The sequence below is a fragment of the Protopterus annectens genome, chromosome 4.part0 (assembly GCF_019279795.1).
Source record: "Protopterus annectens isolate FY-2018-M chromosome 4.part0, PAN1.0, whole genome shotgun sequence".
Taxonomy (NCBI): domain Eukaryota; kingdom Metazoa; phylum Chordata; order Ceratodontiformes; family Protopteridae; genus Protopterus; species Protopterus annectens.
In genome coordinates this window covers 631,145,736-631,158,022 of record NC_056733.1, presented here as the reverse complement: position 1 = coordinate 631,158,022, position 12,287 = coordinate 631,145,736, and the positions used below count along the sequence as shown (strand labels likewise).

At 46.1% G+C, this 12,287-nt stretch overlaps 1 protein-coding gene across 1 annotated transcript in view; it reads right to left on the bottom strand.

The window, feature by feature from the left end:
* ZCCHC8 (zinc finger CCHC-type containing 8) overlaps positions 1-12,287 on the bottom strand; it is a 1,340,563-nt gene that overhangs the window by 700,014 nt on the left and 628,262 nt on the right. The window contains 1 exon segment of the mRNA XM_044068587.1: positions 6,816-6,855. Coding sequence (XP_043924522.1) covers positions 6,816-6,855 — 40 coding nt within the window.

Here is a 12,287-nt window from a genome sequence, read left to right as displayed (position 1 = left end):
CCAAAAAGATCATTTGCTGAGAGGGGATCAAATGCGAGTTTTTTGTGTTCACTGAAAATCCCAGTAGTAGGAGAAGACGCTGAACAAACTGCAGATGAAGTAAAAGGTCTTTGCTGTCCGCCTGAATAAGGCAGTCATCCAGATAGGGGTAAATTTGAATCCCTTGGAGTCTGCAATAAGCTACTACTGGAGCCAGACACTTGGTAAAGACTCTGGGTGCAGTAGATAAGCCAAAGGGCAGTACAGAGAATTGAAAGCGTCTCGAACCTGCCTTGAATCTGAGGTATTTTCTGTGTTCCTGCCCGATGGGAATGTGTAAGTAGGCTTCCTTCAAGTCCAATGTCACCATCCAAGCATCCTGGGAGAGCATGGGAAGAAGTTGTTGCAGAGTAAGCATCTTGAATTTTGGAATTTCCAGAAAGGTGTTTAATACTGAGAGGTCCAGAATAGGTCTCCATGAGTTTTGTTTTCTTGGGACCAGAAATAGTCTTGAGTAAAAACCTTTTCCCATCTCTGGAAGTGGAACAGGTTCTATGGCTCTCATGGCCAATAAAGCGTCCACTTGATTTAAGGCCTCTGACCATTGATGTTTTGGTAGACCTTGGCAGAGTATGAAAGTGGAATTTGTAGCCTCTTAAAATCACGTCTAAAACCCATTTGTCCTGGGTAATATGAGTCCAATTTTGGTAGAAAAGAGAAAGTTTTCCTCCGAGAGGGGCTTCCAGGCAAGGAGGACCTGTAGCCCAACAGAGAGCGTCATTGGGTCTGCTTCCTTTGTGACTGAGGTCTGTCTTCTCCCCTTCTAGGTGAAGAAGCAGTCCATTGTCTGGACCTGTAAGAGGCCTGAGCCCGACCTCTGGAGCATCTATATCTTCCCCTTTGAGGCCTGTCAGACGTGGGAAAGGACCAATTTTTGGAGGGCCAATTTCTAGAAAATCTAGGGGGCTGAACTTGTAAGAAATCTTTAACAGTCTGCATAGATTTTGCTTTTTCCTCCATCTTTTTAATAACCTCCTCAGCCTTAGATCCAAATAAAACATCATGCTGAACAGGGGCATCTAACAATTTAGCCTTAACTTGCTCAGGTAAATTCTGCTCTTGAAGCCAAGCATGTCTCCTGATAACAGTACCAGAGGCTGCGGCCCTACAAGAAGCCTCCAAGGCATCAAAACCACAATGTAAACTATGTTTGCTAACTTGTTCAGTTGCATGCAATACATCCTGTAATTCCTTGTCCTCTGCACATGCAGGAAAGGTAGAAAGCCTTTGCTTTAAAACAGACAAAAGAAACTGCTGATACTTGAACATGTGAAACTGGCAATTTAAAGCTCTAATAGAAAGAGTAGCAGAAGTATAAACCTTTTTGCCCCACCTGTCCAAGGCACGAGAATCCTTTTCAGAGGGAATAGGATTTTTAGATGAAGCGGCCTTAGCAGCCTTGGAACCCTGAGAAATAGTTTCAGGATCTGCAGAAGGGTTCTTAAATAAAAATTGATGGGAATCAGGGACTCTGCAAAATCTATCCGGCTTAGAAGGAGCAGGCAGCAAGGAATCAGGATTCAGGTTAGCTTCAGAAAAAGCATCATCCACAATATCAAGAACAGGAGGAATAGCCAGAGGTCTGTGTTGAGGGAGAAGGAGAAATTCCCTAAGTCTCTTCTTGGAAGCAGAATAATCCTGACCTTCCCATTGAAAATGCTCTCTCATCTCATGTAAGGTTTCCCCAAAAGAAAAATCTTCAGGGGGAGAAGCAGAGGGAATAGAGTCCTCTGCATCAGAATCCTCATAAGGAGGAAAAGAATAATCCTTGTCAGAGGAAGAGACTGAAGACACAGAAGCCTGATCAGAGGAATCATAAGGAATATACTGTCTAGGCCTTTTTTCAGGAGGAGGGTGAGAACCCCTAATCATTGTAAGTAAATCCGTAATAGTTGCTTCTGGGTCTTGCGAGCTGTATCCGAAGAAGCTTGAGAAGAAACCCTTGGCTTAACAACAGTCTTTGACTTTGCCTTTGTCTTTGTAGTAATAGTGATACGAGAAGGCCTGAAAACCCCCTCAGAAGCCGGTACCTGCACAGCGGTTCCGGACCCATCTGAAGGAGCGACGTCCGAAGGTCCTGCAGCAGATAAAATACTAGGCCTAGTTGGCTCCCCATGGGAGTCCGTGTCGGCCATCGGTTCCGAAGTGGCTGACGACAGGGGCTGCAAAAGCGCCTCACTGACTACCGCCGAAGGTGGCTCCGGCTGCAAAGTATCCTGTTTGGACCTCGGAGGCCTATCCTTGTCCTTGCGTTTTTTGTGAATTCCGGTTGTCGGTAAAGTATCCGACGACATCCTATAATTGAATCGTCTACCGAAATAATTCAAGGCCCAATTGTACCTACACTTGATAGTGCAAGAATTAAACCTGGCACAGAACCGACAGCAAGAAACGTCGTGGTCAGGGCCTAAGCAAGGAAGACCGTAAGAGTGGAAGCCTTTATGAGGTATTTGTTTTCCACACGATATACAGTTATTAACTTTTTCTGACATCGGAGGAGCAAGAAAAAGGTTTCCCCAACGGGGTACTTAGCTTGAGAAGAGAAGTAGAAAACTTCGGACCGACGACAATCAAAGCACGTTGTCCTGAATGCGCCAACCAACAACTTGCGAGCTGCTTTCCACCGCACGGCAAGAAAGACTGGAGAAGATGGCGTCGGCTGTCAGCTTTATACCTCTACATTCTGACGTCAGGGTACCTCTGCTGGTACAGCCGACGCCAGACCCAGACTTTGGAATTCTGGCCGACCTCGGGCTGCCTGCCGGCAGGATCACCCTACAGTTATGACTGCAACAGTGAAACATGAAGAACATCTGACCATTCGATGCCCCAACAGCAAGAGTTGCAGAGGTATATACCTTCTTACCCCATCTGTCCAAAACTCTGGATTCCCTGTCCGAAGGGATGGGATTATTGGCTGTAGTTGCCTTGATACCTTTAGCCCCATGGGAAATGATCTCTGGGTCAGCAGTAGGATTCTTGAAAAGAAATTTGTGAGCACCAGGTACTCTGCAGTACCAGTCTGGTTTCCTAGGGGCAGGAGATAAAGTATCAGGAGTAAGACTGGATTCCAAAAAATCATCAACAACTTCCAGGACAGGGAGCATTGCCAATGGCCTGTGCTGTGACAAATCTAGGAATTGTCTCTTTTTAGACTGAGGATAGTCTTGGCATTCCTAGTGGAAATGCTCTCAAAGTATGCAAGGTTTCACCAAACGGAAAATCCTCTGGAAGGGAGGCAAAGGGAATGGATTCCTCTGCATCTGTATCCTCATAAGCAAATAAGGGCATGTCTTCATAATCGGATATCTCAGAGCCATCGGACTCCTGGTCTGTTGAAGCTGCAGGGGACTGGTCTCTTTTCCTCTTAGCAGGGGAAGGCTGACATCCTCTAATCAGTATAACAAGGTCTTCTGCCATTCTAAGCATTTGTCGTTGTGGCATGGAAGCAGGTGCATGTGCTTTGGTCATCTGTTTTCTAGGCATAGCGCGTACTCGGAGCCTAAGAAACTCGGTAGTTTTAGATAAAGTAGTTTGAGTCTAACATCGGTAGTGTAAAGAACTGCCTCAGAAGCCGGTGCCTGCACATCGGCTCCGGACCCATCCAAGGTAGAGACATCTGCAGGTTCCACAGTCAAATAAGAGTCTCATGGCATACTGGACACCTCTCGGTAGAGGCCTGCGAATCCAGTGAAGCAGGCATCAGGGGCTGCTAAAGCACCTCGTACCAGTAAATAGGCGACTAGCTTAACAGAAGCATCATCGGCAGCTTTAGACCTATGTGGTCTGTCTCGGTCTTTATCCTTACGTTTTTTCGGAATATCGGTAGTTGGATGGCTTACCGAAGCATTTCAGAACACAGAGATCAAGAGCGAAAGAATTTAGCAGCAATGAAAGCCCGACGATGAATGGTTCTGGCGTTGAACAAAGCAGAAAACTGACAGCGAGGTACATTATGGTCTGGGGCCTAAACAGGTGACTCAGTAAGAATGAAAAGCTCTGTGGTATTTGCTTTCCACAGGCAAGACAACTGTTAACTTTTTCTAACATCGGTTAGAGCAAGAGAAAAGCATCCCCAATCGGATACTAAGCTTTAGAAGACCTTCAGAATATCTTTAGAAGACTTCAGGATTTTTTCAATTCGTAAACGAAAATTCAGGTAGCTGCTGACCGGCACTTGCAAACTGCTTCGGGCTCTTCGGCAAGAAAGACTGATGTAATGCTGTCGGCTGTCTGTTTGTATACCCCCTGACTACCTGATGTCGGCCCTGGAGTGACTGCAACCGGCACAGAAATACTAAGTCTGTGGTATTCAGGCCGACTGAGAACTACCTGCAGGCAGATAACCCAAGTGTGATGACGAACAGTGAAACATGAATAAAGTACAGTTTTGTACCTACCATAAATGTAGATGTCTGATAGGAATGCATCTGCAGTCCTTACAAATGGGTTGTCCTGTCGTCAGGCAGCCCTTCGGTCGGCCGGATTCCAAAGTCTGGGTCTGGCCTCGGCTGGTGTTGCACTTCACCCGACGTCATAGCTGCAGTTTTTCAGGTATAAAGGCATCAGCCGACGCCATTTTCCTCGGTGTTTCTTGCCCCAGATGCCCTCTTGGAAGGCTAAATTTGGATAAATGCCAATGTTTCCAAATAGCAGAGAGCAAACACAAAAAATAAGCATGTATGTACATATATACAAACAAATACACCATAACTGATCCCCCCCAGCTAGCTATAAGATGGGCAAATACCCTAGGAGTACCACAGAGGGGAAGGCGGGTGGGTAATCCTGACTGCAGATGCATTCCTATCGGACATCTACATTTATGGTAGGTACAAAACTGTACTATGTCCTTCAAGGATGCATCTGCAGTCCTTACAAATGGGTAGAATACCATAGCCAAACTAGGGGAGGAGGAAAAAAGAGAGATTATGGTGTAGTTAGGATCCCTTGTAAAACAGCAGAGGCAAAACCTGCTCGGGATCTAGAGTATAAAGGTAAATTATAATGCTTGGCCAATGTATGCACGGAGGTCCAAGTAGCAGCCTCTATAATGTCCTTGGTAGCCACTCCTCGCAAGAAAGCTGTGGTAGTGGCTGTAGCCCTTGTAGAGTGAGGCCTGATGTTCTCTGGAGAATTTTTTTCCATGGTAGGAGTAACAAAATCTAATGCAATTTCCTATCCACTTGGAGATTGTCTGTTTTGAAATTGCTTTTCCTTCCCTTCCTGTTGCATATGCTACCAGAAGCTGGTCAGTTTTTCTATTGCCCTTGGTCCTGTCCAGGTAGTAGCGTAACTGTCTATGTACATCCAAGGTATGCAACAGTCTTTCTCCCCTGTTCTGTGGGTTGGGGAAGAATGTAGGTAGGTGGATAGCCTGATTTAAAGACACTCTGGATACCACCTTAGACATAAATGTAGGATTTGTTCTCATGGACACTATCTTGATGGAAGATCAGGAAGGGTTGCACTGCCATTAATGCCTGTAGCTCAGATACCCTTCTTGCTGAAGTGATTGCCAGCAGGAAAGCAGTCTTCCATGATAAGTATTGTAATTCTGCTGTTGCTGCTGGTTCGAAAGGAGGAAGTGTCAATTTTTCTAGCACAAAGTTCAAGTCCCATGCTGGCAATGGTGGTTTCCTAGGAGGTTTTACATTTTTAATTCCTCTCAGAAACTGCCTGAGCAGAGGATGTGAGAAGACAGGAGGATCCAAGCTGTATTCTGCTGAAATAGCTGATGCATGTATCTTGATGGAAGAATAGGACAGGCCTGTGTGGAAGAGCTCTGCCGAGTATTCCAGGATGTTGGCTATGTTTACCAGTGACACATCTTCTCCCTTTGCAGTACTCCAAATGAGATATCTTTTCCATTTTGCTGCATAATTTTTTCTTGTTGAGGGTCTGCGAGCCTCAAGGATAATGTCTTTAACCCTTTGGGATAAATTTGGGTTAATTGATCTTATGTAATGTTCCAGGCAGTCAGCTGCAGAGTTTTCAGGTTTGGATGCAGGATGTTGTAGTTGTTCTGTGTTAACATCAATGGAACCAGGGGTAGTGTCCATATTTGTTCCCGAGACATGCTCCTTAGTAATGGGTACCAATGTTGCCTTGGCCAGTCTGGAGCTATCAGAATGATCCTTGGACGGTCCTCTTTGATCTTCAATAGCACCTTGTGCATCAAAGGTAGTGGTGGGAATGCATATGCTGTCAGGTTTTCCCAACTGAAAGATAGGGAGTCCACCTTCCAAGCAAGTGGGTGGTACGTCCTTGTGCAGAATTTCTTTAGCTGGTGATTGCGTGGGGACGAAAATAAGTCTATTTCTGGGAGTCCCCATTTTCTTGTAATGGTTTTGAAGATGTCCGGATGCAGCATCCATTCGTGGGCATCCGTGGTAGTCCTGCTTAATATGTCTGCTAGAATGTTTTCTTTTCCTGGTACAAAAATTGCTTGTAACTGAATGTTGTAGCTCAGAGCCACATTCCATAGGTCCAGTGCCATCCGGCATAGAGGGTATGAATGTGTGCCTCCCTGTTTGTTGATGTACCACATCACTGTGGTGTTGTCTGTCCTTATCAACTGACCTTCTCGGAGAAATGGTCTGAATGTCTGGATTGCCAATTTTACTGCCAGCATTTCCTTTAGATTTATGTGCAGGTGTAGCTGGTCTTGAGTCCATAAGCCTTGTACGCACTTGTCCAGCATGTGGGCCCCCCAACCGAGGTCTGAGGCGTCCGTCGTGATGGTTCGGCTTGGTTGAATGCTGTAGAAGGGCAATCCTGTGTTTGATTGACAGGCCTGAGCCCACCATAGGAACTCTTGCTTCAGGCATGGGATTATTGGAATTTTGGTTTCTAGGCTGTGCTTGTGTTGAGACCATAAATTCTTTAGGTACCACTGTAGCTTTCTCATATGCAGTCTGGCATGAGGGACCAGTATTATGCAGGATGCCATGAAGCCCAGGGCTTGCAGTACTTTTCTTGCTGTTAGATGGTTCTGCTTGGTTAATGCCAAGAAGTAGAGAGGTAGTTGCTCTTGTTTTTCTACAGTTAGGAATGCCATTTGCTTTGATATGTCCAGCTCTGCACCCAAAAAGGTTATTCTTTGGGATGGTATCAGCCTTGACTTTTTTATATTGACTGTATATCCCAGGGCTTGTAGCAGGTAAATGACTCTTTGTAAGTCTTCTGTTAGCTTGTTTTTGTTGTCCGCTTGTATCAGGCAGTCGTCCAGGTAGGGGTAAATTTGGATTCCCTGAAGCCTGCAATGAGCAATTACTGATGCCAGGCATTTCGTGAACACTCTGGGCGCAGTAGATAAGCCAAAGGGCAATGCTGAGAATTGATAATGCTCTGATCCTGCAAGAAATCTGAGGTATCTTCTGCAATTTGGTCGTATGGGGACGTGCAGGTATGCCTCCTTGAGATCTAGAGTTACCAGCAAAGACTCCTTGCCCAGCATGGGAAGAAGCTGCTGTAGAGTCAGCATTTTGAATTTGGGAACAATGAGAAATGTGTTTAAAGCGGACAGGTCGAGAATAGGCCTCCATTTGCTCTCTTTTCTTGGTACCAGGAAGAGTCTGGAGTAAAATCCCTTTCCTTGTTCCATAGATGGTACCTTTTCCACAGCTCTCATCCTTAATAATTGAGATATTTGTTTTAGAGCTTCTGCCTTTTGATTTGGTGGTAGGTTTGGCATTCCTCTCTTTCCTGGTAGAGTATGGAAATGAAACCTGTAACCTTGGTCTATAGTTTGTAAAATCCACTTGTCCCTTGTGATGTAATGCCAGTTCTTTGAGAATAAAGCTAGTTTTCCGCCTAAGGGTGCTTCTAGTTGTTCCCTGGTAGGCGGTGCCAGAGCCAAGTCACTGTGATTGTCCTGTTGCAGTGGTGGTGGCTGCATCTGTGCCTCGCTGGTTGTTACCCTGCCACTGGCGTCCCCTGTAGGCACTCCTGGATTGGTTTCTGCCTCTTGAACGCCTATTCCTGCCTCTCTGTGCTTTAGAGGAGTCTGGAAAGGACCAATTTTTGGAGGGCCAATTCCTGCTAAACCTTGGAGGTTGGACCTGTAAGAAATCTTTCACTGTTTGTACAGATTTTGCCTTCTCTTCCATCTTCTTCAGTACCTGTTGTGCAGGCGAACCAAATAAATTGACCTTGTCCATGGGAGCATCTAATAGTTTTGATTTGACATGGTCCGGTAAGGCCTGCTCTTTCAACCATGCATGCCTTCTGATAACTATGCCAGTCATGGCTGATCTAAAGGAAGCCTCCAGTGCATCATAGCCGCATTTTAAAAAATGGTTACTAACTTGCTGAATGTTATGTACCATTTCCTGAACATACTTCTTATCTAAAGGTTCATCAGAGGACAGTTTTTTAGTTAACTGGTCTAGCATAAATTCTTGATATTGGATCATATGAAATTGACACTTCAAGGTCCTAGCTGACAGAGTAGCAGAAGTGTAAACTTTTTTACCCCATCTCTCTAAGGACCTGGATTCCCTTTCAGAGGGGAGGGGATTTTTAGCAGAGGTAGTTGCTACAGCCTTAGGCCCCTGGGAGATAGTCTCGGGATCTGCAAAAGGAGCCTTGTATAAATGGTGATGTGTGTCCGGGACCCTGTAGAACCTATCGGGCTTAGCAGGGGCCGGAGGTAATGAATCAGGAGCAGTACAAGCATCATTAAATGCATCATCTACAACAGAAAGAACTGGAGGTATAGCTAAAGGCCTATTTTGTGGTAAATGCAAAAAGGTTCTAAGCCTTTTCCTGGAGTCTGAAAAATCTTGGCCCTGCCACTGAAATTGTTCCCTCATAGCATGCAAGGTTTCCCCAAAGGAAAATTCCTCAGGTGGAGAGGCAGAAGGGATGGACTCTTCAGCATCAGAGTCTTCGTAAGGGGAATAAGGAGCCTCTGGAGGGTCTGTATTATCTGAATCATCAGAGGAATCATCTGTGGACACTGGCTCAGAGGGCTCTGCTCTAGGCCTCTTCTCTGGAGGTGGATGAGAGGCCCTGTCTGGATGAGGTTGGGATCCCCGGATTAAAGAAATGAGATCCTCTGCCAAAGAAAGCATTTGGGAACTGGAGCTGGGCCTGTGAGAGGGGGTCTTAACAGGCACAGTTTTTGTAGCTTTAGCTGCTTTAGCCCTGGCAAAGGCCTTAATGGACATGGCTGCAGGAGGCCTAGCAGCTCCACGTGCAGGAGTTGAAATATCCAAGGGGATAGTGTCAGATAATTCCTGAGAAACCGCAACTGCAGGTTGGATTTCAGAAGCCGATTCCACCAGGTTAGAAAAGGCCTCGGTAGAAGGTATGTTTTCGGCTGAAGGAAGAACCGCTTGCTCGGTTTCAGCCGAAACAGACACTCGTGGTTGGCTTAACCGCGGTTTCGGCCGAAACCGCGGACCGCGAGTGTCGGTCCTTTTCCTTGCGTTTTTTGGATGTTTGTGAAGTCGGAGGATCCGACGGCATAATATAAGCAAAATCAGAGCCGAAAAACTGCTCAGCAAATTCCGACCGACGTCTAAGCGTCCGTCGGTTAAAAGAAGCACAGGCTAGACAAGCTGCTACGTCGTGGTCTGGGCCTATCAAGGTAAGCAGTAAGAGTGGAAATCTTTATGAGGTATTTGTTTCCCACAAGTTAAACAGTTATTCACTTTTTCTGACATCGGCTGAGGCAAGAAAGAGTCCCCAACGGGGTACTTAGCTTTTTAGAAGTCTTCGAAGTAGTATTCGGTAGTAGTAATCTCTGGTTCTGACCGACCGGCACTTGCGAACAGCTTCTGCTTCGGGCGCCACGCGGCAAGAAAGACTGAGGAAAATGGTGTTGGCTGATGCCTTTATACCCGAAGAACTGCAGTTATGACGTCGGGTGAAGTGCGACACCAGCCGAGGCCAGACCCAGACTTTGGAATCCGGCCGACCGAAGGGCTGCCTGACGACAGGACAACCCATTTGTAAGGACTGCAGATGCATCCTTGAAGGACATCCATCTTTGTACACTAAACAAACTGGTTTATCTTGCTGAGAGATTTAACACTGTTCTGAAGTCCCCTGTCTTTTCTGGCACTAAGAAGAATCCTAAGTTCCAGACACACACTGGTCTAGGGGACCTACTGGATGACTCTTTCTAGTAGCTTTTTTATATTTAGAGATGCTGCTTCCCTCAGACTGGGTGGAACATCGAGGATTTTCTGCCAACCTATTGGAGAGGGTAGGCAAAATAATATGTTATAACCTGCAGATATAATGCTCTGTACCCACAAATCTTAGATAGCTAGGCTCTCTGGTGCATGGATAATCGACCCCGGACTGCTTCCAGAGAGGGACAGTATGACCTCCTTTCAGGACCATCAATAGGGTTTGCCTGAGAAAGAATCTCTACATCCCTGGTTCTGAAGACCATTTCTGCTGCGAGGACAGCATCTTCCATTTGAGTCCCCCCCCCCCTTCTGTTCGCGTGGGAACCATCTCCATGCAACTCTTGGAAAGAACCCTGTGATTTCCTGAACCACATCTTTTTGCTACCCCATTGTTCCTAGAGAAGGGGCCTTTGAGGGGTAGAAAAATCAACACCCATGACAGACAGGGTCTTTCCCTCCTGTTTGCAGTCGGAAGAGCATATCCTAACGTTGAGGCCAAAAAGAGAAGATCTATCAAAGGCTGTATTGACGAAAGACGACTTAAATGGTTCTGCAAAAATCACAATCGCATCTAGGCATGTCTCCTGATGGTTATGCCTGAAACCGCCTGTTATGTACTTTAAACAGCATGGGAGATCAAACAAACTAAGAATCTGAGATAGATTTGAGGATGGCAGCTACAAGGAGATTCAATTCTAATCCTAGGAGGGCATGGACCAGGAAAGAAATTTGGTAAGCTCTTTGATCAAATCTCTTTGCAGTCTTGTAAAGCGTAGGTAGTAATTCAGTGACCTAAGAGCAAAGGTTGCTGAAGCATAAACACGCTTCCAGAATTTGTCCAATGCCCTAGACTCTCTATTAGGAGGACAGACAGAGGAACTGTGACCTATTCGTTCCTTTCTTGTAACTGCAGCAACTATGGCATCAACAAGAGCTCCCTTGCTCCAGTGTACATGGTCTTTGGGGGGGGGGGGTAATAATCTTATCTGTTGTGTTAGGTACTGTCTCAAGTGTCCGGCTCCTTCCATGCCCGCCAAGATACAAAGTCAGCTGGGGGGGGTCACCTAAGAAGAAGATAGGCCGGAGTTGAAAGCCTCCAGGAACACTATTTCCTCTCAGAGGGTGCAGCAAAAGACTAACCACAGGAGTTTCAAGAAGCTCCAGGGCGTCTCCTTAGGAGACACTGTCAGGTGGTTATCTGGGGGGGGCCTCTCCCCCTCATCAAAATCAGTGCCCTCCATGAGAGATTCTTGAAGGGAATCTGCCTCCTTTTGCACATTCTCTTGCGAAGGACTTCCCCCAGTGGGGTGTTCTGGGTTAATTACCAGAAGAGATTACAATACTCTGATAGGTTGGCTAGAGACTTGTTCAGGGCTGGTTGCCCCCAGTGGAAGAGATGATAGAGACTCACAATACATAACAGTATGAGGTAGGGTTGTCTGATCCGATGGAGGCAAGGATATCTGTTCTAGGCATAGAGAAAACCCTCTCCATTACCTCGAAAGAGGAATGCCTAGAAAAAAACAGAAGTTGTCTATGGATCAAACACTGAAAACTCTTGAATCGTCAGCACCTACAATCCCATCAGCAATGTACCAGAGGAGGAAGTCAGACCCAAACTATCTAGCTCCGAGGCTCAGTGGGTAAGAAATGGTTCAAAGTTTTGGAGTTGACTCCAAGCCCCGAGATCCAAAACTGATGCTTCAGATCTGAGTGTCTTCTGGCTCTGAGGTACTATGTGCCTGTCGACACAGGGGGACAACTAGAGTAGAAAAAACATCCTTTGAATCCAAAGTGGACACTGCCAGGTATCTCATACCTGACAATTCCGAAACAGTAGGACTGACTGGAGAAGATACCAAAAGGGAAGTAGTTAGACGTAGGCTTTCAGGCTGGGAGAACCCCCATTTGCATATGTGCTCTAAAGATCATTATCCTGTCCAGGTCTGCTTTGGAAAGGCTTCTGGAGGACTGAAGAGAAGAGGTAGTGGAAAGAGGTCTAGAATGCCTTTGAGGTGACTCCTTTATGAATGGACATGGAAGCCTGGATGTAACAAGATCCAAGAGGGGAGGAGGGGGATGGATCCATGAAGATTTTGTGCT